The 26,567-nt window shown below is 35.2% G+C and overlaps 1 protein-coding gene and 1 pseudogene across 1 annotated transcript; one reads left to right on the plus strand and one right to left on the minus strand.

Annotated features, from left to right (window-relative positions):
• Positions 1–1,363: 1,363 nt before the first annotated feature.
• LOC111411779 lies at positions 1,364–20,179 on the plus strand (annotated as a pseudogene).
• A 3,015-nt stretch (positions 20,180–23,194) lies between these two features.
• LOC111411780 (metallothiol transferase FosB-like) lies at positions 23,195–25,081 on the minus strand. The gene is made up of 3 exons (XM_023042379.1): positions 24,807–25,081; positions 24,069–24,400; positions 23,195–23,505 (listed from the first exon to the last, which is right to left on the minus strand). The coding sequence occupies exons 1-3, from the start codon at positions 25,013–25,015 to the stop codon at positions 23,420–23,422; spliced, it is 627 nt and encodes a 208-aa protein (XP_022898147.1). The 5' UTR covers positions 25,016–25,081; the 3' UTR covers positions 23,195–23,419.
• Positions 25,082–26,567: the final 1,486 nt, after the last annotated feature.

Here is a 26,567-nt window from a genome sequence, read left to right on the forward strand (position 1 = left end):
TTATTTATCGGTCACATATCAACAAATTAATTGGTTACAGATTTTTTCGAGGTCACAAATCATAATTTTGATAAGTTACAGATTATGAAGAGGTCAGAGATGAAAAAATTTTAGATCACAAATCCAAAAAATTATAGTCACAGGTCATATATTTTCAAATTTAATAGTCACATATTACTTTTTTTAGTCACAGATGATCGAATTTTAAGGTCACAGGTCAAATAGCAGATCACCACCAACTCCACTGTCACCTCCGTCACTTGCAACCACCATCACCCCGTTGCCACTACCACTGCCACCGCCAACGCCAACACCAACACCAACACCAACAAAATCAATGCAACCAGATCCACCACCACCACCAAACACAAAAAAAAACCACCATCGTCGTCTGAACCACACCATCGCCGCCTCCAGATCCACCACCAACAATGTCGCCGCCAAAAATACGAACATCACCACACTGCACCACACCACACCACAACACCCACATAGCACCAACAAAATTGACTTCCACATAGAACTCACATCACACGCCACCAACACAAACCGGGTTCCACTCACACCGCACCAACAAACCTACTTTTACACACTTCTGCGCATCGAGCCACTGTTGTATCTCCGTCGACTAGCTGGTCGCACAGCGTAACCACGATGACGCCGCTGTGAGCGCTAACTCTGCAGCGCTCAGATCGACAAGCAACGACTTCGACTGGCCAGATTGGTCACAACACTGGCTGCGAGGGCGTCACATCGCAGCAACTATGTCGTCGCTCGACTCTCGCGTCTCCGGCGGTGGCGCTCTTCAACAATGATGGAGGTTTGAGAAAGAGAGAGGGTAGAGAGGGAGATGGTGGAGAGAGAGAGATAAAGGGAGGAGAGAAGTGAAAAATCTGAGGATATGAAAAAATGATTAGGGCTTGTTTGGATTAGGTAGTGTGGGTATAAATAATATATGATTTCTGATTAAAAAACTTGATTTTTGCATTCACATCTTTAAATACCGAGAATCCTGTAATTTCCTCAAAAATTAATGAGGCTCGGGTTGGACTATGGTTTGATTTAACAATTTCTGGAACGAACAGGCCAGTTCGGGTTCAATAACACTGGATTTGACAAAGGAGCATTTTTATGTAGCTCAGAGCCATTATTTGATGTTATAATTTTTGGAATAATATTTTTTTAGATAATGTGTGGTCGACAAAGAAAGAAAAGTGTTTAATTTATGATAATATTATTTTATTAGAGAATATATTGTTTAAAAAAAAGAGAGAAAAATGTATTATAAATTTAATGGTGGTAAATGAGGGCTAAATAGAATTTTGTTCACAATGGTTCATATGGGTCCCATAGAATTCCCAATTAATGGCCAAAGTGAGCCTCGCTTGATTTCCCCCACGGTTTTCATCATCTCTCTCAAAGTATACAAAAGCTGCTAACAAAATCGTATGAAACCAGAAATCAGCAATGTCTTTTTCTCTCTGCCGCTGGTTCACTCCGTTCATTTCCTTCCCACATAAAACCCATCGAAGAATCCCACTCTCGAAACCCGCCAACCCTATTAGCATTTCCAGTCTGCCAAATATTTCAAATTCAAGATTTCCCATTAACTGTTATTTACATGGAAATTCTGGACAATTAGCTTCGACTCCAGCAAATCCCAGATGGGAAAGTTGGTTGGCCAGTGCAGCAAGCCTGTATCCTCTTTATGTGACTGTTGGAGGGACCATTGCTTGCTTAAGACCTTCCACTTTCTCTTGGTTCGTGAAGGCTGGCCCCACTTCGTATAGTTTGACACTTGGGTTCATTATGTTGGCTATGGGCATTACCTTGAAGCTCAAAGACTTGATCAATTTGTTCAAGCGAAGGCCTCTTTCTGTGAGTTTTGTCATAAAGCTACTTTTCTGCGACTTTGATTTTGAAACTTGAAATTGTTTGCTTGATTAATGTTTTGATCCATCATCAATGCTTTAGTAGCATGTCATGTTGGGAAAATCTCGTCTACTAGTAATACGCAAAGGAATAATTTTCCCTCTTTTGTGTGTCAAAACGGGATATTGACAAAGCCAAATAAATGATAAGAAGAACGTGTAAAAATCTTTTAATGCAAAAAAAATAAAAAATAATAATAAATAAAAAAATCACGAGGCCTTAGTCCACTTCAACTTTCACTGTATCACAAAAAATGAAATTAGAAGACTTACAATAACATCGAAAAAGCTCTCCAAAGAGGCACTAACTTTCTATTTTTATTTCTACACAAAGTAGAGAGCCCCCACAATTTTCTTTCTAATCTCTCTAGTATAGGCTCTCCAAAATTCTCTCTCAAATACGAAAAACTCTCCCCATATTTATAGGAAAACATTGGATGGAAAAAGGCAATTTAAACTTTGTTTCATTTCTTTCCCATTTATTTAATTGGTTGGAAGAAGACAAATTAAACTTTACTCCATTTTCTTGTCAAACATTTTTATTGACTTGAAACTTCTTTATTGATCGGAAGAAGATAATTTGAGCTTTACTTCATTTTCTTGTCAAACTTCTCCACCTTTATGGTTGCACATAATATTCACTTGGTAGAAGAAGCAAAATTACTTTTCCTTTTCCTGGATATTTGTACCAAAATTGGTTTTTCCACCCTACATGTGCCGAACCTCACAAAAATTGTTGGACCTCCCATTCAAGAATTGGGATTACAACAAGAAAAATGTGTTGTTTACTGGACAGTCAAGGTGCTATCCACCTCTCTAAGAACTCAACATTTCATTGTAGATCCAAGCATATTGATGTCAGGTACCATTGGATTCATGATATACTTGAAGCCAAGCAGTTGAATTTGGAGAAAATTTATACCAATAATGATGAATCGAATACATTGAAGAAATCTTTGCCTAAGAAGAAGCTTGAAGCTTGTAGGTAAAAAGCGGGTTTGGTAGAACCTGCCACATGAGGCGGAGGGGAAAATTTGTTGTGTGGTCCGCCACAAGTAGGGTGGACAAAAACCAATTTTACTACATGTTATCAAATTTTCAAGGAAGAGAATATCAATTTTACTTCTTTTACCAAGTGAAGATTATGGACAACTACTATTGTTGACATAAAGGTGGAGAAGTTTGACAAGTTAATGAATTAAAGTTCATGTTTTATTCCTTCAACTAATCAAGAAGTTTAACCAGGAATGGAGTAAAATTAAAATTATCTTATTCCAACCAATGAAGTTAAATGGCAAGGAAATGAAATAAAATTCAAATTGTTTTCTTCCTGCTATGAAAAGAGAGAAAAAGTGAAGAAAAATAAAAGTCAATAGGCTTGTGTGTGTTCTATTAAGAATCAAAACCCTATATTTATAGGGAAGAATTAAGGATATAACGGTAATAATTTCTCGAGCTGTAGGGTACAATTGTCAGTTACTAATAAACTTATCATTTACAACACACCCCTTGAATGACACATTATAATATAGCTGCCTCGTTAAAACCTTGTTTGTTAAAAATTCAATGGGATAAAAAAAATCGAACGAAGCAAAAAGAGTATGTTTATTTTGGAGTATTAAAAATAAGTGCTACCTCATTAAAACATTGCTAGGAAAATCTAGTATGATAAAACGTAAGTGAAGGAAAAAGTGTACAGTTATTCCCTCTTACGTTGATTATTGAAAATCTTTGAGCCGATGCATTCTAATCTCGTAAACTAATTTTTTAATGTAGATTTCGGCAGTGCTTTTGTGAAAAAATCTGCTATATTGTCACTTGAACGATTTTTTGAACATTGATGTCACCATACTTCTGAAGCTCATGTATATGGAAGAATTTTTGAGAAATATGCATAGCCTTTGTTTGAGGCCCATTTTGGGGGAAGAATGCATTTTGAATAGTAGATTGATGGAGAATGCGTGGTTAAAAATTGAGGAAAAATTTAGATTTACGCGTAATTTTTCGCGACGGTGTCGGAATCGGCTAAAATTTGACCGATTGATCGGAAACATAAATCGCGCCGGGGGCAATTTCGTCATTTTTCGCGACGGTGTCGGAATCGGCTAAAATTTGACCGATTGATCGGAAATAAAAATCGCGTCGGGGGCAATTTCGTAATTTTTCACGACGGTTTCGGAATCGGTTAAAATTTGACCGATTGATCGGAAACAAAAATCGCGCCGGGAGCAATTTCGTCATTTTTCGCGACGGTGGCGGAATAGGCTAAAATTTGACCGATTGATCGGAAATAAAAATCGCTCCGGGGGCAATTTCGTCATTTTTCGCGACGGTGTCGGAATCGGTTAAAATTTGACCGATTGATCGGAAACAAAAATCGCGTCGGGGGCAATTTCGTCATCATTTTCCGACGGTGTCGGAATCGGCTAAAATTTGACCGATTGATCGGAAATAAAAATCGCGCCGGGGGTAATTTCGTAATTTTTCACGACGGTGTCGGAATCGGCTAAAATTTGACCGATTGATCGGAAACAAAAATCGCGCCGGGGGCAATTTCGTCATTTTTCGCGACGGTGTCGGAATCGGTTAAAATTTGACCGATTGATCGGAAACAAAAATCGCGCCGGGGGCAATTTCGTCATTTTTCGCGACGGTGTCGGAATCGGTTAAAATTTGACCGATTGATAGGAAACAATGTGTAGTTGAAAATGAGTTTTGAAAAAATGAATTTCTTGAAGAATGAGGCTCAAATAAGGGCTTAGTCCTGTCACCTCTGATATAGCGTCATTTGAGTTGTGAAATACAAGTTGCATTGTCTTCATACAAAATTGTTGGACTAGCCTTTGTTAAAATTAATTCACATGATTCTTGGATATGATGGGTCATGTTTCTTAATTCTCTACCTGTTTCATGGATCGCCATAATTTCAGAATAATTTGAGGATGTTGTTGTCAAAGATTGCTTCATCGATCTCCATATCCTATTTCTCCATGAGTAAACACATCCTGTTTGTGATTTAGCTTTATGTGGGTCAGAGAGATAACTTGCATCTGCATATCCCATTAAAGCGGATCCCGTCTTTTGAGAATATAGTAATCCCAAAACAACAGTGCTCTTTGGGTAACGAAAAATATGTTTAAGACCATTCCAATGTCTTTGAGTTGGTATAGAGTTATATCTTATAAGGAGATTTATAGAAAAAACTAAGTTGAGTCAAGTGCAGTTTGCAACATAAATTAATGCTCCAATTGTACTAAGATATGATATTTCAGGATCGAGAAACTTTTTTAATTTTCAAGTGGACGAAATGGATCATTTTTCACATCAAGTGATCAAACAACCATAAATGATGCTAATGAATGTGCATTATCTTTATAAAAACGTTTTAAAACTTTTTCTGCATATGTAGATTGATGAACAAATAATCTTTTTGAAAAGCGTTCAATCTGCAACCCCAAGACAAAATTTGATTTTTCCCAAATTTTTCATTTCAAATTCATTTTTCAAATAATTTGCAGTTTTATTGAGCTCTTCAGAAGTTCCAATTAAATTTAAATTATCAACATAAACTACTACAATTGCAAATCTAATATTTGTTCTCTTTATTAAAACATATGGATAGACATCGTCATTTTTATAACTTCCATTCAACAAATATTTACTAATGCGATTATACCATATGTGTCCTGACTGTTTCAGAGCTTGTTTGGTATAGCTATTAATTCAATTAAAATCAATTTTTAGCAGTTATTTCATTATTACAGTCGTTATTTTTGAATTCTTCTCGCGCAGGTAGGACCCACTTTATATCTAACAGTCAAAAAATCAATTATCAAAATTTCTACCAAACAAACACTCAATCCGTATAATCATCTTTGCAATTTAATTAAGAAATGGTTATCTGGCATGTATCATTTATTCCTGACACTTTAAGTTCTTTGGGGATTTTCATATACATGTCACCATCAAGTGAATCATATAAATAGACATTTACTACGTCCATAAGGCACATATCGAGCCTTTGTGAGACAATTAAACTAATTAAAAATCTACAAGTGATTGTGTTCATTACGGGTAGTGACGGCAATTTACCTCACCCCGAATGGGGCAAAAAAATCCGCCCCATCGCGGGGAGGGGATGCTTCGCCCAGAACCTACCCCGTGATTTTTTTTTTTAATTAGAGTTCATCTAAGCAACATATTTCAAAATCGCTTTTTATTTAAACTTATTTTCTATCACAATTTTTTTAATAACATAATTTACATGTAGACCTATAATTTTTTCATACTTTTTATTTACACATTCTCTAAAAATCATTTTACACTATAAATAATTTTATCCCAAAACAAAAACTTAAATTTGCATAAAGTAAGGGCATTCTTTATTAAAAGTTCAACTTGAATGTTATCCGTATTTTATTAAACTCGGAATTAAAAAAAAAAAAATTAAACGGGGCAAAAAACGGGGAAAGAAAATTGCCCCGCCTCGCCCAGTGTTCAAGCTATAGGTCCAAACACTTTTCGTTTCTCTAAAAAATTCAATTTCGCTTCTATGGTTTCTTTCTATTTTGATCAATCATTTCTATGTTGACAGTCTTTAATATAATGTGGTTCAGGGTCCTCATTTTACGTAATATCAAAAACCATGTTAAAGGTGAAAATATTGTCTATAACATCATTTCGTTCCCATAATTTATGAGATAACATATAATTTATTGAAATCTCATTATTTTTGGACGCTTGTGATTCTTTAGGAACCATATTTTCAATATTTGATTGATCAATTTTTTCTAGTGCTACTTCTTCTGATTTTTTTGGTTGGTTTTTCTCCCATACCTTTTTTTTCGAGGTACAGAGCCTTTTGAACCAACTGGTAGACCACACTTCTGGTGTATTTGATATTCATTTGCTACAACAGATTTTCCTTTGAGGACATCAATTTTTGTTAGAGTATTTTCTGCTGGTATATATGACTGTCACTTTTTATGTGTCAACAAATATATCAGGTAATTAATTTTCAACTTTTTGCAAATAAATGATTTTTTCAACCTCTTGCTCTCATTTATTATTATGAGGATCAAAGTGAGATAGAGTCGTTTCATTCCAATAAATTTGACCTTATTTTTCAGAATGTAGTTTTTCCCTCCTAGAGTTGGAAAACTTATTTTATAAAATGTCAATATGCAAAACGTGTAATAAATAAATTACCCAATAAAGTTTCATGATACTTAATAATAGATGTTGAATCAAAACTCACAAAAATCCCAAGTCCTTGTTGGTAATTCGTTTTAGTACGTTGTGGGGGTGAAATTGGGACTTGGATAGCACAACAAAAAACCTGTAGGTGAGAAATATTAGGTTCATGATCAAATGTTAGTTGCAAAAGTGAATATTGATAATAGGTAGTTGGTCTTATACGAATCAATGATGCCACATGTAATATGGCATGACCCTAAACAGAAGTTAGGAGTTTTGTTTTCATAAGTAATGGTCTAGCAATTAGTTGTAAACTTTTAATGAACAACCCCGCTAAACCATTTTGTGTATGAACATGTGCAACCAAATGTTCAATTACAATCCCAATTAACGTATAATAATAATCGAATTCTTGTGATATAAATTCACTAGCATTGTTAAGAAGAACAGTCTTGATTGAGTTATCATAGAATTGAGCTCGTAATTTTATGATTTGAGAAAATAGTCTAGCAAATACTACATTCCTAATGGAAAGTAAGCAAACATGTGACCATCCAGTAGAAGAATCAATTAATATCATAAAATAACAAAATGGTCCACATGGTGGGTGTATTTGCCCACATATATCTTTATGAATTTTTTCAAGAAAGTTGGAGATTCAATATTGACCTTTGTAATCGAAGGCCCAGTGATTAACTTGCCTTTCGAACAAGCTATACACTAACAATTATCAGGTAAAATAACTTTTGGTTCTTTAAAGGATATCCATGTGAGTTGTTTATTATTCAATGCATCATTATAGCCCTTGGATATCAAGTTGATAATGCCAAAGTATAAAATTTTTTTGGGTTAACGAATTTCTGGTTTGTGACAATACTTTATTCAACCATTTTTATAAATGTATAATACATGCTAGATGTGAGTGCATGAAATTTTTCTTTTATCTGCTTCTCACCAGATACAAAAGATGTTATGCAAAGATATTCAACATTATTTTCTTGCATTGTCTTAATGTGATATCCATTGCAGCATATATCTTTAAAACTAAGCAAATTTCTTTTGGATTTGTTGGAATAAAGTTCATCGTCAATATATAATTTTGCATTATTTGGTAAAATAATACAAGTTCTTTTGAGCCTTCAACTATATTCGATGCACCTGATATCGTATTAACATTATTTTTTGCTAATGTTGAGTCAAAAAATAATTTTGGTTTTAAAGAATGATATGTGTAATTGCACTATCAATCGAGCAGGTATCTTGACAATCCATTATAAATCTTCTAAATAATTTACTTTAATTTTGAGATGATCGTGCTGATAACGTATTATGAAAAGAGGGAAAAAGAGGAGAGAAAATAAAAGTCAGTAGACTTGTATCTGTTTTATTAAGAATCAAAGTTCTATATTTATAGAGAAGAATCAGGGATATAACGGTAATAATTTTTAAAGCTGCAGGGGGTATAATTGTCATTCACTAATAAACTTACCATTTACAACGCTTCCACCCAATGTTTTCTTATAAATAGGGTGAGAGTTTGTCATACTTGAGGGGCAATTTTGAGAGCATCTGTTTGAGAAAAAAATTGGGAGAGAACTCTACCTCGGGTAGAAAGAACATTAGAGAGAGTTAGTGCCTCTATTTAGCTAAGAAACTATTTCTTTCTTGATGTTATTGTGAGTCCTGTAATCCCATTATTTGTGATATAGTGGAAGTTGAAGTACACTACGGTCTTGTGATTTTTCTTTTGCATCAAAAGAATTTTACACGTTAAAATTGGCATTCTTCTTATCAATTTATTTTCATATCTTTGACTTTTGTTAATATCCCATTTATCACACGAAAGAGGAAAAAATTATTCCGCTGTGTATTACTAGAAGAAGAGTTCTTCCCAACACGTCATTATTTTTTCGAAATCCATAGACAATACTGAAGCATGATTTGTTTTAATTCTTTGGAGAAGTTTGAAGTAGTATTAGTTTCTTCGGCCAATAAACCAGTAGAATGAAATGTCTAAACTGCACTGCTAATTGAGTTGGCACCTAAAAATTAAATGATTTTGAAACTTGTAGATTGTTAATTTGTTTTCCTGTAAAATTTATCCATTGAAAATTCTGAACTGCACTGTTACTTCTATTGGGGGGTGCGAGAGATGTGCTTGTAAGATTTGGGATTTGGTTCTATTCCAAAATTGCAAATCTGGAATATTTCATGTTTAGATAGTCTTTTAAAGTATTCATTACCTTGTTTAGGATCACTTTATTTGATACAACATATTTTATAGAAATGCCAAGACTCCAAGTAGCATATTCTTCAATGGTAGACGTGTTTGTAATGCAGTGTCACCAGGGACGGCTCTAAGATTTTGGATGTGAAATGTGATATTTAAAATAGTGCCGCTTTCATGTAATTAATATATGAAATATATTAAGGAAAAAAATATATTCCAATAATATTATTTCATTGCAAAAATGTGACATTTGAACACATTTTTATTTTTTTTACATGTCGTGAATAAGAAAAGTACAAGTAAAACTTAAAAGTACCTCCCGAACTTCATCAAAGTTTATATATTATCGCAAAGAACCATCCAAGCCACTAACATCTTCATGCAATTCCATATGAGCAAACTTTGAAATTAAAAACAGCAAATAACACGTGTAAACCCTGAAATGCAACAAATCATGTGTAAACATTTCTAGAAACAAACTTGCTCATTAAAATTTTGTAATCAATATGTTCTAGCAAATCATGTTCAATAGATGTCAAAGCTAGCTCATTCAATCGTTCTTGTAACATGGTTGACCGCAAATAAGTTTTTAATAACTTCAATGTTGAAAACATTTCTTTTGGCAGATGCACAGTCAAAGTAATTGTCAATTGTATTTTATAAGCAATAAATTTATTTGGAAAGCAATCCGATCTTTTCAAATAAGTTATTATATCAAAAGCCGTCTTTGTTTCTCTTGGTAAAAGATTTCTTAAAATTTTTAACTTTCAAAAAAGCATAGACATCAGAATCGCAAAAAATTATGTCTTATAACAATATCAAGATGATCACAACATACTTTCAAATTAGCATCATCCAATGAAGTTAATTGAATTTCAGATTGCTTCTTCTTATTTTTTTTTTTAAAAGCAAAATATCAACAAAACCCTAGTGAGTTTCAGGCACCACCAATGAATGCTGATAGGGGTTTGGATATCCCAAGTGTATAAAAATAAAAGCCTTGAGAATGCAAGGAGGGTGTAAATTTGACCTTCCAAAAGCAAAAAAATGCAACATATGAATTGAAGAAATAGGAGGAGAAGTGTTACTTTCGATGCAATGCAAACAATTGAAAACCAAGCTAACGCCCTCAAATGTTAGATAATCCATATCTATCAATATGTATAAGAGCTTGGATTCGTTGTGGAAGGTCAAGGGTACCATGCTCATGTGGTTGCTCGGTTGGTAATTGGTTAACGAAGTTAATTGAACATTTAAATTGTGCTGGTAAAATAAAGATAGAATAATAAATAAATTTTTTGAATAATATATTAAATTAAAAAAATATTATGTAATATAATATTTTTTTACTCTTTTTTCATAAATAGCATCCTTTAACTTAACATAATAATAAAAATTTAAAAATAATAAAATATGTTAAATATGCACACACGCACACACCTATAACAGATTTTTTTTGGTCTGAACTCGTACACCTTGAGGGCCGCTCTGAGTTCACATTGTTCACTCTATTTTAATTTTGGTGCTTTTGTTTAAGAATACTCACCCCTGCAGCCATGGATGTTATCTACTCTTCTTCCTGTTAATTCCAGATTATTATCCTTTACAGTTGATATTCATCGACTGTTACTGTTTCACCAAAAATGATCGATTGGAAGTTCTGTTACTGAGAGTTAAGCACTACTTTTATGTTTATTCTTGGAAAGTAAATTGAGCAGAGTCTTATGAACATCTGTTTTGCATTTTAGATGAGCATCATAGTAACCTCAGGAATATGAAATTATTAGAAGAAAGGTCAGTCGAATGTTTCACGCATGTGGTAACCCATTAGCTTCTGCACAGAAACTACAGAAATAATTTATTGTGGTTTAGGATTCCAAAAGTCACAATATCTTTGAATTTTTTTCTCTCAGATACTTTTTGGATGTGCTGCACAGTAAACAATTATGCCAGTCTTTGGTACGATAATTAGCAAGTTTTTGGGACTCTCACCATCTCTTTCAGTAGGTTTGATATTGCTTGCTTGTTGCCCGGGAGGTACAGCATCCAATGTGGTAAGAACTATCCTTTCTTGACATCTTTTATAGATATGGCATTTCTCTTTTACTTTTCATTGTAATGGCGTGAAATAATCAAACTGCAAAGGCTTTTGTATGAGCGCAAGCTGCTCTGATTTTTATTAGTTACAGTTGGAGCCTAGAGTCAATTGAAACCAGTCTTTACTTAATTTGCAAAAATCTTGACTGGATAAGTACTAAAAATAGTGTGAAAAAGATTTCAAAAGATGCTTTCAATTGTTTTTCTTTAACGAGTCATTACAGAGCTCTCAATATATTACTGATAGGTTCCTGATGACTTTCCTATATTTATTGGGTTGCATTCACAAAGCTAATTGAATGTAATAGACTTCCATCCCCTTCGTTCCTTTCTGTGGCTTTATCTGAATCATAATGAATATAAGTTACTAGTTCAATCACGTTTATTGTGTCTGTAATTATCTTAACATTATTCGTATCTGAAACCATCACATTCGATATAATTTTTGTCTTCCTATGAAGACAAAAAGCAGTATATCACCCAATTTTCTAAAAGAATAGGTAGGGAATAGGGCCTAGTTTCTCAACAGAATAACTTCTTTTGTCCTCTGCTTCTTATTAACTGATTTGCTTAACCACAAGTTAAAGGGACATGGATGACCTTCTATGTTCTTCCCTGTCAGCTAAGCGTTGAAGACATTGAGCTCAAGTTGTAAATTCAGTTCATCCAAGTTGTCAATAGCTGGTTTTCTGAATTTCTCACCTTTGTTATGTTCCTAAAACTTGTTTCTGCTGGAGGGTGAGATTGATGTTGTAGTGTAATATCCTGAGTTCATATGTCTTTGAATCGCGATAAATAAGGGATGTTCTTATTCTTATATTAAGAATACCAATTGTTTCATAATGGGCACAACTTATATGCACATGAAATTGACTTCTTCTTCTTCTCTCTTTTCAATTTTTTTGCTTTCTATGATCAAGGATGACTTTAGACAATCATGGTTTAGGTGGAGCTAAACCACATTTTCTTGCTACTGTATTTTCTTAGTCTATACTATTCCATTAAAGCTTTAATTTGTATCTGTTGTTCCAGTTTTGAGATATTAAATAAAAATATACACATACCTAAAGCACATTCTCTTGCTACTGTAATTTCTTAGTCTATACTATTCCATTAAAGCTTTAATTTGTATCTGTTGTTCCAGTTCTGAGATATTAAATAAAAATATACACAAAACTTCCAATTCATTTTCTTCGTTGTAAATAGTATTACAGGTAACCTTAATTGCCCAAGGAGATGTACCATTATCTATAGTAATGACAATATGTACCACACTTGGAGCCGTGATTCTTACTCCCTTTTTGACCAAGATTCTAGCAGGAGCTTATGTTCCTGTGGATGCTATTCAACTTTCAATTAGCACCATGCAGGTGACATTATCACTATATCCAACTCTCCAATTTTATTTCTTTGTTTATGTGTTTCATGATTACGACTCTGTGTAGGTGGTGGTTGCTCCAATTCTGCTAGGATCTTACTTGCAGAGCACATTCCCTGAAGCTGTGAAAATGGTGACGCCATTTGCACCGCTGTTAGCTGTGTTAGCTTCATCACTGCTTGCTTGCAGGTTCTAGTTATTGAATCTGAGTGATGGTTAAATTTTAAAAAAAGTAAAAGTTACTTTTATGTAAACTTTTCGTTTCCAAACTTGGTTTGATAAGCTACTATATTTTCTTACTTTTAAGCAAAAAAAAAAAAAAAAAGTGGCTTATTTCAAAAGTAACTTTAATTTTTGGTCAAAATAAATAAGGCTCTTATCTTTTAATTTAGAGTTGGTTCACTCGTTAATCTCCTTCTCAACCTTCCAGTCTCCACTCCCTTTTTCTTTCTTGCCATCTTAGTTTGTTGGCTTTGTTTATTTTTCAGCGTGTTCTCAGAAAATGTGGTGCATCTGATGTCTTCGGTCTTTGGTACGTCGTTAGCATCTGATCTACCTCTCCTTCAACGTGCTCAAACAATACTCTCTGGCGACTTTGGGGTTATAGCACTTTCAGTAGTGTTGCTGCATTTTGCAGGTTTCTTTGTTGGGTAAGATTTTCCTTTTTGTTTTATTAGTGATCTGAATCTATTCTTGCATTCTTCATGAAAAAAATAGTAGAATGTAATAGAAACTATGGTTAAAAAAATGAGAAAATAGGCTGAAAAGGATAGCGCATATGGTAAGAGATTAGAGACAGGTCCCGAGTGTCTCGTCGCTATAAAACTTGTACACCCTTTAGGTCGTCAATAGAAAATGAATCCAGTCTACATGCGAAGGATCTAGTTGAAGACTAAATTTAAAGAAGTTATTGTGTACCCTCTCCATAACTTATGCTTTTAGATGAAATTGGTTGACCTCGTTTTTTGTATTGTTGACGTGGACAACAAATACCGGATCCACTTGTATCCATGCAAGCTAATTCCAATACGTGTAGACAAATTATTGGTCGATAATATCTTGAATTTGAACGTAGGAGAAGCTTGATAACACGGGACAACTATGTTTAGGCACCGACAAGATATATGAGCGAAATTGTATGATAAGGAACGATCAACTAAAATCAAACTAAAGATCAAGATCAAACATCTTACTTTAGCAACAAAAGATCAAACCCAAAAGGAGAGAATATATAGCTTATAGTTCATGTATTAGCATTAACCCCAAATGACACAAGGGGGATATTTATAGCGTTACATGTGAAATGGTGACCATTAAATGAGGGGACATGTGGCCTCATCTCCTTAACCGAAGCATTTTATTCTAAGTATCAATTTTGATCCAACTAGCCAATGGCGCATTAAATGCTCCTAAAAAAGGGATAGCCACCCCTATACCCTATGTTGACAAGACTTCGACTTATTACTCGTTACAAGAGTCAAATCAATCATTCCAACAAGATTTTATGAATTCAAGATCTTCAAATGCTAGTCGTCACACTTTGTCGTAGAATGTCGGATTTGACTTTGTTGAGCCTCACCACTTTGACAAGGGGGCTTCCTCGCCACTTTGGCTAGGGGCTTCGGCATGGCCATTCACATGGAACCGCTTTGGTGAAAGTGGACTTCGATGCTCTAGATTTAGTGGACTTTGTAGGTCCTATGCACTCCACGTGGGATGCCATGTGGTTTTGGCAAAGGGGCTTCGGTGGATCGAGCACATGGGATGCCAGGTGGCGAAGTGCGACAATAGTCCTCAAATTTCATGTATGGTTATTCATGTCATCCATAGACTTTTGTCTTGAGTGGAATTTTTTTAGAGTAGGTTTTCATGTCATGTTAGGTTTTCAAAACACAATAGTCCCTAGAGTCCAAGTATAGATATTGATATCATAATTGAAGTTTGAAGCTAAACCTGTGTCTCGTATGGTTAGATTTTCCTATCATGGTTAGGTTTTCGACAACACAATAGTCCCCCAAGTCCAAGTATTGATATTGATATCATAGTTGGAGTTCGAAGCTAAACCCGATTTTCGTATGTCATCCTATCCTTATGTGGTGCCGAATTGCTAAAAATAGCTGAAATTCATTTGATGAGCTGAAGCATGGAAGTGCTGAACTGCTAAGGCTCCTTAATTTAATAAAAATAGCTGAAATTCATTTGAGGAGCCGAAGCTTGGAAGTGCTGAACTGCTGAGGCTCCTTAATTTGATTGACAATAAATTATACTTTCGATAATAGTGCCAATGATTTGATTTTTTGTATGTTATCAAGAAAAGACAACTGAAGTGTTTTGACTTCTAATACACGTACAGTTGTTACATATTGAATGTGCGATGATGGCCATGTTGCTGCATCTTGGGACCGACGCGCCGAAGCTCGTGCGTGAGATACACTCATCAATCTGAGGCGTTAATAAGGAAAATTGTTTGAGTTCAACGCCTTGAATGCGGTTAAAATGGACGCTTTAGATGAAGCAGATCTAGATCCAATGTCCGAGCTTTGTCTTCTCTTCCTATAAACCAAAAACCTGCTATTGTATTTGTTTTTTTACATTTGCAAAAGTCTTCTAATCTCTCCGATATCGAAAAAACTTTTTCAACCATTTCTGTTCTTCGGCGACACGTTCTTAGAGCTTCTTTTCATTTAGATACTTTTTAGTTCTTCTATCCTCCATTCCATCTTTTTCTTTTTTTAATTTCAATGGCTTCTAGGTCTAGTACTAGTAGTGGGAGGGTAACAATGGCCAGGGATGGGAAGCAAGCCATGTCTAGGGATCAACCGTAGTTTTTTGGGTCATGAATGAAGGTCCCATCGATTATGGAGCGGGGTGGGGGCTGCCATAATCCTTTCTACTATGACCTCTACCAAATTAGTTGAAACCAGGGAGAAATTTGGAATCCCAGATTATAGAAGACTCTTAGAACTCGAGGCCCATGAACATGCTTGTTATCTGAGGCCGAGTTGTGTGACAGTTAATTTTTGTTTAGGGCAAGTATGCCTAGCACCCATTTTTTAGGATGGTACCGAGGTCCTATATGTTGGCTCCCACCCAATTATTGCCAAATGGGTGGAGTCAGTTGGTTGGGATGTACTTCCTTTGGAAGGAGACATTGCTTAGGGAGGATATTCCCCTTGTCTTCCAAACTCTTTTCCTACCTTAAGTATTTAGGAAAGAGGAGTATAAGGGATGGTATAATATGACTCCTTGGGGGCCCGTGTCCCTTCCATACTATCTTCTAGAAAAGGGTGGAAAGAGTCACTGTTCTGGCCAGGGTAAGTGTCAGATGGTTGAGGGAGATAAGGTCCCAGCTCGCACTGTGCCGACAGTACTCCAAAGATCGTGAGTTTCTCTTTTAAAACTTGTCATTTGTTTATTACTTTATTTGACGCTTGTTGGTTTTTAGTTTCAGGACTCGTTTCGAACTCTCCCAAGTTGACTGGGACGTCATTGAAGATAACTACAGACGTCCTTTGAGGTCATGCCACTTTGATCGTTTGATTGATCGTAGTAAACTCTTCCCTGACTTTGGATTGATGGCTTTAAAAGGTAAATACTGAGGTTCCATGTAGATGCACTGGGTATTTAGTATTGATTTTAACATTGTCTTTTTCGTTTGCAAATGACTTTGAGAGGAAAAAGATCCCCACCCCTAACATGGTTTCTAATTTGAGGGCCATTTCCACAGTGAGCTCTTGGGCTTTGAACCCATCCTCCGAAGGTGCCAAGCATGTAAGGGGAAACTGGAGCATCTCAGCAAAGAACATGTTTCAGAAAAGTGATGAAGAAGGGGCCTAGAAGGTTGACAAGGGCAAGGGAAAGGTAGAGGAGCCCCAAAAGAAGAGAAAGCTATCCCATGGCCTTGCCTCTGGGAAGTTCGGCACAACAAGTAACCCTGATGGCCAAGCAAGCACCACCTCTACCACCTCTAAAGCTGATGCAATCTTCCTTCACTATTGCAAAAACTCAAAAGGCTAGAGAGGCCTATGAAAAGGTTGCGAAGGAGGTAGAGTAGACCTCTGAGGCCATGAAGAAGGCTCCAGTGATAAGTACCTCTGGAAACAGGAAGGTTTTCGGTTGGGTAGGATGAAGAGATTGTCCCAGCAATGATGGACATGCTGCCACTTCAAAATTTTTACAAGTTTTGGACTGATAGGTGGTAGACATATCTCTAATTGTGCTGCGGTGGATTTAATGGCGAGCTTGGTGAGCCAAAGTGTTAGGGCCTTTGGGGTCGCCTTGGAATGCCAAGAAGTATTGAAGGATATTTAGACGCGCAACCAGGAGTCGGTTGGAAAGTTGGCCTTAGTAGAGGAAGAAATGAAAAGATTAAAAATTGAGGCTGGAGAGTTAAGGGCTCGGTGAACTGAAGAGGCAGCTAAGTTGGATTTTGCCTTAGGGGAGATCATAGCTCTGATCATAGCTCTGAAGAGGGAAGTTCATAAATCCCAGTGCGAAGTGACTTCCTTAATAAAGAAGGTTGAAACTTCAAACAATCATAAGCTAACGGTCGAAGCCTAGAGAAGACCAACTTAGAGAATGCTGGGCTCAAGGACGCAAATGGGTTTTTGGAGACCCAAATAAGGTACTATGTATAGGAGGCTGATCGGGTTAAGGCTGGTGCTCAAAAAGCAGGTGAGGAGGTAGTGAAGGATTACATTGCCAACTTCCACTTGACGAAAGAGTATTAACGCTTCAGCGCCTACTGGAGGACGTTTACTTACGTTGAGGAACTTACTTTTAAACTCTAACCAATTCCTAATACTCCCCGAGGGTAACTTACCGTACCAAATTTCTGGTGCTCCACTTAAAGTTAGGTGTTAACTTCTCTAGCCTGCCGAGGAGATGGGGCCCTTTGGCTTTGGACTTTATCCTCACGCAGAGAGTATCCTTGAGGTGCGAAAGGGAGAATTGGAGGACCTCCTGACGGTGCATTTGCATAAGTTCTTGCATAGCTATGTTCTGGTGGGTGATATTTCTCATGTTAGCTTCCATAGTTGCCATCTCCTGGGTGGGTTGAGCAGCTACCCTCATCCCATAGCACCTATGATGGTGGTGGGGTCGACGCTGACCTACTTGGGTTGCTGCTCATGGAATCTCTTCATTAATGTTTTCTCTCACTCTCCTAGAAGGGACATCACCATTTAAACTAATTTTTCTTAGCTAAATTATCAGATTTTTCCTAACTTTTGGGGCTTCCACTTGTTCTTTTTCAAGAACAAATCATTTTTTAAAGGGGACGTCCATCTATTTTTCGACAAACTTTTTCCACGGGAATGTTCATGGTTTTAGTGGTGTTTTTTCACATACGACGCTAATCTGTTGACTTCATTTTTTGTACAGTTGACATGGGCCATTGATACTGGTCCATTTTTTTCCGTGCAAGCTAATTCCAACATGTGTGGATAGATTGTTGATCAATAATATCTCGGATTTGACAGGGGAGAAGCTTGATAATACGAGACAAATATATTCGGGCACCGGTAAGATATATGAGCTAAACTGCACGATAAGAAATATCAACTAAAACCAAACTAAAGATCAAGATAAAACATCTTATTTTAGCACCAAAAGATCAAACTCAAAAAGAGAGAATATATAGCTTATAGTTGATGTATTAGCATTAACCCAAAATGACACAAAGGAGGGATATTTATAGGGTTACATGTGAAATGGTGACCATTTGATGAGGGGACACGTGGTCTTATTTTCTTAACCGAAGCATCTTATCCTCTTTATCAATTTTGACTTAACTAGCCCATGGCTCATTAAATGCTCCCAACAGAGGGGCAGCCACCTTATACCTTATGTTGACTGGACTTCGACATATGGAGTCAAATCAATCATTCCAACAAGATTTCATGAATTCAGGATCTTCAAATGCGGGTCGTCACATGTCGTGGTAGAGGTGATTTGACTTTGTTGAGCCTCACCACTTTGGCAAAGGGGCTTCCTTAACACTTTAGCAAGAGGCTTCGGCATGGCTTCGGATTTTACTCTGTTGAGGCTCACTACTTTGGCAAGGGAGATTCTTCACCACTTCGGCAAGGGGATTTGGCATGGCCATTCACATGGAACCGCTTTGGTGAAAGTGGATTTCGATGCTCCAGATTTAGTGGACTTTGGTAGGTCCTATGCACTCCACATGGGATGCCATGTGGCTTTGGCTAAGAGGCTTCGGTGAATCGGCCATGTGGGATGCCTGGTGTCAAAGCGCAACAAAATTATTCAACAAATGATAAAAATTTGGTGCTAGGTCATGATTATGGCTCATGGAGGAACCCTTCCACATATTATAATTGGGTTTTAATAAGTTGAATCATGTAATTTGAAAATCAAAAATTGAAGGTGATGAATTTGTATTCTTGTTATCTTTGTGCGTAAAATCACTGTGGCTTGCCCGTGGAAGGGGAATATGATACGTTTACTTGGTAAATAAGCTTCATAGGCCTCTACATCCATTGCAAGTTTGCTTTGGTTTAGTGTCTTGACACTTGAGCTATTCCTTTATGCTTTTGTTCCTTCCTTTCCCATGTGCAGGAAAAAAAAATAATAATAAAAAAAAATCTACAAAGCTGCTAGCTCATCTTTGTACGTGAGGTCTTTTCAATGTAAAATATGGCATAGTAGTAGTTTTCAGAAATATATAGCAAAGAAAAAAATAAAATAAAAAAATAAAAAAAGATTGGCATGCTTTAGTTCACAACTGATAGCTTACATTAAATATACATTATATTGAGATCCATTTGCAGGTATCTATCTGCAGCTTTTGGTGGATTTAAGGAACCACAACGACGTGCAATATCTATCGAAGTAAGATCTGTTTACTAATCTACTAACTTAGTTCGGTTCAAATATCCTTATTGATCTCTGTCTGGACTCAAAGTAAGGATCTGGGCTTGTTGGCTTGTTGATTTCTTAATACAATCTTTTAAGCTCACAAAGATAAATAAATTTTGTTTTTGAATTGGTATTTCTATGCAGGTTGGTATGCAGAATTCCTCATTAGGAGTGGTTTTAGCAACCTCTCATTTTACCTCAGGCATGGTTGCATTACCTGCAGCATTGTCAGCTGTAATTATGAATATAATGGGCAGCAGTTTAGGTTTCTTTTGGAGATATGTTGATCCATCTGATCCAAAGGACAACCTTAAAGTTGACCAAGAGTAATATGATTTATCATACATTCTGGAGGATGGTTTTTTCTACTGTAAAAATTTGCGTTCTTTTCTCGTTGGAATTCTTTACTTCTAAAGCCTTTCTAATCGATAGGAATGTTGTGCTTTTAATTGATTTTGTGCTTAGTAATGTTTTGACTCAGAAAAAGGGAAAGGGTAAAAGATCAAACTTAGCCATGTCAAAAATTGGCCTAAACATTGACTTGGGAAAAGGGAAAGTGTAAAAGGCTCACGTGGCCGATCTTAAGAATTTTGAGGCCTTGGATGACTAATATTTTTTTGAGGAACTTTAAAACTATTTTTTTATTTTTTTTATCAAGCCTAACAATCTTTAAATAAATAACATACTTATATTTAATGAATACTTTTTACAATCTAAAAAATAGAACTTGTATTATTATTATTATTATTATTTATTTATTTATTATTATTATTATTATTATTATTTTTTTTTTGAAGAGAACTTGACCATTTTATTTAGCACTAGTTTTTTTGGTTTCATGAAAGGATACATGACATGCCATCCCAAGATATGAATTTTAACTAAGAACCCAAATGCATGTTTTTGTCTATTTTTCATTAGGGAATTTTCCATGAATACTTGAAAGTTGTCTTTAGCCACCTAATCTATGAATATTGAAACCTCATACCAAAGTTTCCCATTTCACCAGAATTGATATTCAGCCTCCCATTTCACAAAAAATGATATTCACATTTAGTCCAATCTTCTCCTCTTGGCATCTGAGGCATTTGGGTTTCTCTCATCACTTTTATAGCTCAATCTAGAAGCCTTCAACACCCTATTTGGACTTTGGAGGCAGTAATGATGGAACAACGCCAGTAGCCATATTTGCAGTAATGGAAGAAAAAAGGCACTAATAATTGATTTTAAATCTTGAATAAGTTCAATGCATTTCAACATTCTTTCCTTCTCTACTCTATGAAATCAGATAGTGTTCTAACTCGTATCAATGTTCATTGTCTATATTTCTTCCCTTGAAACATACGTTACTATTGATTGCTTCAACTAACTCAGATGGCCTCCAAGAGTAAAGATTTGATTCTTGAATCCAAATAATTCACTTTCAAGAAAAGATGGAAGAGAGAGAGAGAGAGAGATGCCTTTTTAAGATTTTTTCTGAGGCCCTAGGCTTTTGCCTGGTAGCCCTTGGGTTATGGCCGGGTGGCCCTCATAATCCAAGACCTTTTCTGCAGAATATATCAATGTGAAAATGAAGTTTTTAGATATTATGCAAAAGAATGAGACATCTAATTCTTTCATCATAAGTAAAAATTCCGATGGGGCCATATGACAAAGGTGCCATTATTTCCATGGATGTGAGATTTCTAAATAAAGTTGAGGGCATAAAAATGTCTGCCATGAGCGACAAAGAGGTGGGACTAATAATGGGACCAAACGGCCCTTCAGTGATCAAATGAGTTGTTACATTAAAATACTTCACATGGTAGGACTAAGTGTGACGTGACATAATAAAACTAGTAGACAAGATAATGTATAAAATTTAATTTTTCACTATTACCCACCAAATTTTACTAAAAATGTCATGAACATTATGTGTAAAATTTAATTTTTCAGTGATCAATTAGTTGTTGTTACATTAAAATACTTCACACGATAGGACTACGTACATGAATAATACTAGTAGATAAGATGATGTATAAAATTTAGTACGTAAGACGTAATGGGACTAAACTATGTAGACACAAGACTAAGGAACGTATCATGTTTCATAAGAGCTCATGTCGATAATTGTGATCTACATACATTATGCTCCCGGGTTGTCTCAATTTTTGTCAAGAATCGATTTTCATTAGGAATTATATGGGCCTCATCTGTATTATTATTTTTGGCAGGACAAATTATGATACAAAAGAAAGATGACACTCCATCAAATCCATGCGGTTGCTTTTAACAAAGACAATTTTATTTCTATGTAGATTTTTGATTTGACGCATAATCTCAGTGACACAATTATGTTGTAAAGGTTGAACTTTAATCTTGAGAGCTCCCACCATTCCATCCCTAAAGCTTTGTGAGGGAGGTAAATCGCGGGATGTACCCCAATAGGTTCGGGACCAAGAGCTGTCTGTACACTGCGTCTACAAGGAGTTCAATTCCATGTTTCAGGAATCGAACCCCCACACTGCGGCTATCAGCAAGGTTTGAGATAACCTCACTCACGTCCTTTACACCACTGGGCTATGTCTCGGGGGCAACACAATTATGTTGTTGAGTAACTTACTGAGGGATATATTTGGTATTTCCAGATAAAGTGCGCGCGCGCGCATACACATTTGCCATGTGCTTGAAATCCTTTCTTGACTGTAATCTATTTTGACTAGAAACTTTCGGTTTGTGGGTCTAACATTTTTATTTTTATTTGTTATAAATGTTGAGTTGTTGGGTGTCTAACTTGCTGATTATGTATAAATACATAAGCGTTAGTCATCAGAAACAACTTGTATAACTTCGAATATTATGGACAATATAATAAGTTAAGCTACATTTTCTTGTGGGGTCAATTTATGTGTTTAATTTCTCGTCAATTAATAGATAGTAAATTTAATTTAAATATTGAGATATATCATAAACTTATTTATCGATAGATTAATACATGTCACCGATGTTTAATAAATCATTTTAAACTATATATACAAATAAAGCTTATCAAATCCTACAATTTGAGAATGTTTATATGAGCAAAAACTTGGGGATTATGATGCTTATACTCAATTTATTGTTTCGTCGGAATGCTTTGTAAATTATTTATTTTCTCAATTAAAATCTTTACAATTTGTGTACTTGTTACTGAGTTTTGCTCAAGTTCAAATTAAAGTTTACAAGTTATAAGCTGAAAGTGCTTATTATAGAGTTAATTCCATGTATCATAATTTTAACAAAATAATAAATTTATATGACGATTTTACTGGAACGATAAGTTTCTCTCGAGACGTGAAAGGATCAAGAGTCAAATCAGGTGAATAAACCCAAGTACAATGTGCTACTACGACTAGATTCTTATTTCACAAACGTAGTCCGTTAAAATTATCAAACATCGATTGATATTTCACTATTAATCCAAAGACTATGGTGGAGTTATATCCATTTGGCAAAATTTATAAATTAATGAGAAATGATCAAATTTTATTTTCAATTATACATTTCAATGGACTCAAAAACACTCTCAACTCATAAAAGAACGTTTATAAATTGGTGAGGCTAATACACATATATTACTTAGAGGCTAATACATTTATAAATTATTGAGGCTAACACATACATAATTACCTATAAATTAAAATGCTTGCTCTTCTCCATTCTTGTAACTTATAAGAGCAAAAAATGCACTTAAATTGAAATGTCCATCATTTCCATTGCCAAATTCTCAAGCATCAGAGCTTCTAGTGCTTCTCTATTGCACTGCATCTGGTTTCCTGTGATTTGTAACAAAGCATTGATGAATTAATTAATGGTCACTCCATTAATTAAATATGGATTTCTTTATTCAAATTGTACTTTGCAAAATGTCAAAACTTGAACTTTTAATTTTTGTCATATTAAATTACCTTATCTACCCTTGTTTGGTAGGGATTAAAATATGATTTTTAGTAAATTTTGATAAAAATTGATGAAATATGAGATTAAAAAAATTGTGGACTTCATAAAATATGTGATTAAAATTAATTGTTAACTTTCACTTTGATTAAAATTTAGATTTTAATCCCTACTTGACCAGGGAGAATGTTTACCATGACAAGTTCTACGAATTTTTCTCCAACAAAAAAAAAAAAAAAAGTGTAGAACTTTTAAACTTAGAGCTTGTTTGTGAGAGTGATTTTGAAAATTAATTTTTTGACCGTTAGGGAAAAAATGGGGTACACCTCTGAGAGAAGAAGTCAAATATAACGGTTGAAATAGTGAAATAATGGTAAAAAAAACAATTTTTTAGGCCAAAAAATCACTCCCAAACATGTGCTAGTGAATTGAGAAAACTCACCATAGCGAGATGATGTAGGGAGATTAGTAGGGTTCGGTAGCTTCTTTAGAGGGCAGGATGAAAGTGGAAGAACTGGCAGATTTTGACAATTGCAAATTTCAATCATATAACCATCTGGATCATGGAAGAACAACTGATCCACTGTTATGCCTCCTTCTTTAACCACTGCTGTCACATATTCTATTTTCATTTCTTCCAATTTCTGAATGATGAGTTCCATATCTGTGCATTGGAATGAAATGTGGTTGTCTTTCGGATTTATTTTCTCTTTCTTGTTGGGAACTTTTTCTGCAGCACCAAGCAAATGGATTCCTATTCCATGGTTGAACAACCTACAAATTAAATTCAATTTGGATTAGTAATCAAATTCCTACCAAACCTTGATGATTTGTACAATTTCAAAACCAACTATACATTCTTCGAGTTTTGTCACTTAATCCCTATACATCTTGAATGTGAAGTATTTGATTATAAATTAATATTGTTTGTGGGGGTGGGCCGTGGGGAACTGAGTTGGTCGGACGAGTATGGATTAAAACCAGTATGAAAAAAGAAATGTCTAACGCCACTGCATAAGAGTATACTATATTAGTATGGACCAATTCTTGAAAGCATTGAAAATTTTCTTTTCCTTTTTTTTGGAAATGGGGGTGTTTAAATCCTGCATGTGTGTGTGTGTGTGTGTGTGTGTGTGAGGGGGAGAGAGAGAGAGAGAGAGAGAGAGAGGAGTAAAGGTACCAAGCTCCTTCAAAGTCGAAGGAAGAGGGCCTCTTGATGAGGACGAATCCAAGAACTTTCTCATAAAAATGCACAGATTTCTCAACGGATTTGCAGACATAAGAGACATGGTTTAACGACAAGAATGACAATTTATTTGCTTCATTAGAATATTGTAATGACTCACTCGACACCTCCTCTATTTCTCCATTCACAATCTCTCTTCCCATCTTTCTTTCTCTCACTTTTTCCCTCTAAAACTCCTTCTTCTTGTCCTAATTTTATGCACTCTGTTGTTGTATATATACCGCTCAATGCTGATAAGATAAGCGGAATGAGTGGGCGAAAAGAAAGATAGAGGAGAGAGAGAACTATGCCTTCTCAATCCTACGTGACATTTGACCTCCGCGTGATAAATTCAGCATGCTTATTCATTCTCATTCTCATCTACAGACGCAAATGGAAATGATCAACGTGCATAAACATTAAAGTCTATAAGTTTGAATATTCAGAGATTCACTAAGATTTACAAGCAGCTTTTGTGCAGATTTCACAAGAAATGCAATAATGATTTTAGAAGTAATCAGTAAACATGGCATATCATTGTAGACTCACTCTTACATGTTTGTTTGGTAAGAGGATTGTATACGTACAATGTTAACAAAAATGAAAAAATTGAACTTTCGTGTTATTCTTCCCCTTCTACATAATAAATTCTTAATGTATTGGACAAGATTGATGAAAAGAAGTAAATAACAAAATTTATCATTTATTATGTATGTTTAGTCAAGTTTTAAATAATTTAGCGCTCACGAGACATTATGTAAAAGTGTTCCAAACCCACGAGACATTATGTAAAAGTGTTCCAAACCCAACATTTAAAAAACATGTTTTGTGACGACTAAAGACAATAAACACCGTTGTTTGTTGTTTTAGATTTAAATTAATTCTATTTATCTTTAAGATTATGGATAAATCCATATGTACAGAATAACTTTTTACAGAATGTTGCTAGAATGGTCTCATGATGTGGGGCCCACCATGAAAAAAATTGCCAAAAAATATCTTACTCACCCCCCTATGTGTGTATTCTGGCAGCATGCAACATTCTGTAAAAACTTTTTTTGTACATCAAGCATGACTCTAGGGTTATTAGCTTTTTCTTTATCATGCAGTTTTCCTTAATTGAGTTCGCTATCCCAAAACTTTCTACCATTGCATGTTTACGGATGTGAAATTAATGGTCAAAATTGAATTCAATTCCTCCGATAAAAAGGAACATAATCCATCAAATTGGATTCTTGGGTAGTTTTGGCACTAAATATTTTTGAATTTCTTTATCTGAAATGATTAACTTTTCCACTGTAGCTCAGGAATTTCCACGTTTAGGCCCATTTGATAGTCTGTCAAGAAAACGATACCGTACGTTTGGCATTTTTAAAACAAGCCATAAGCTGATAGCTTATAGCAATAATTTTCTAACCAATATGTCTGACTAATTTAAAGTTTAAAACCAACTTGCAAGTTTATATTTCTTATGGAAAATGTTAAGAGTATACATCTATACTTTTTCATATATGGAATATATTAGACATTATTAGAGAACAAAAATAATTCTTGAATTTATAAGTTATCTTATTAATTAGATCAATTTTTTTTTTTTTTTTTTTTTACCGTGGTTGTACGGGCCTGCTTACGCACATTACGTCTAATTTTACGGGACCTTGAAGTATACGATCGAGTGCTCATCTCAATGGCTTTGAAGGGACTCAAACTGGTGAC

The sequence above is a fragment of the Olea europaea genome, chromosome 16 (genome assembly GCF_002742605.1).
Source record: "Olea europaea var. sylvestris chromosome 16, O_europaea_v1, whole genome shotgun sequence".
Taxonomy (NCBI): Eukaryota; Viridiplantae; Streptophyta; class Magnoliopsida; order Lamiales; family Oleaceae; genus Olea; species Olea europaea.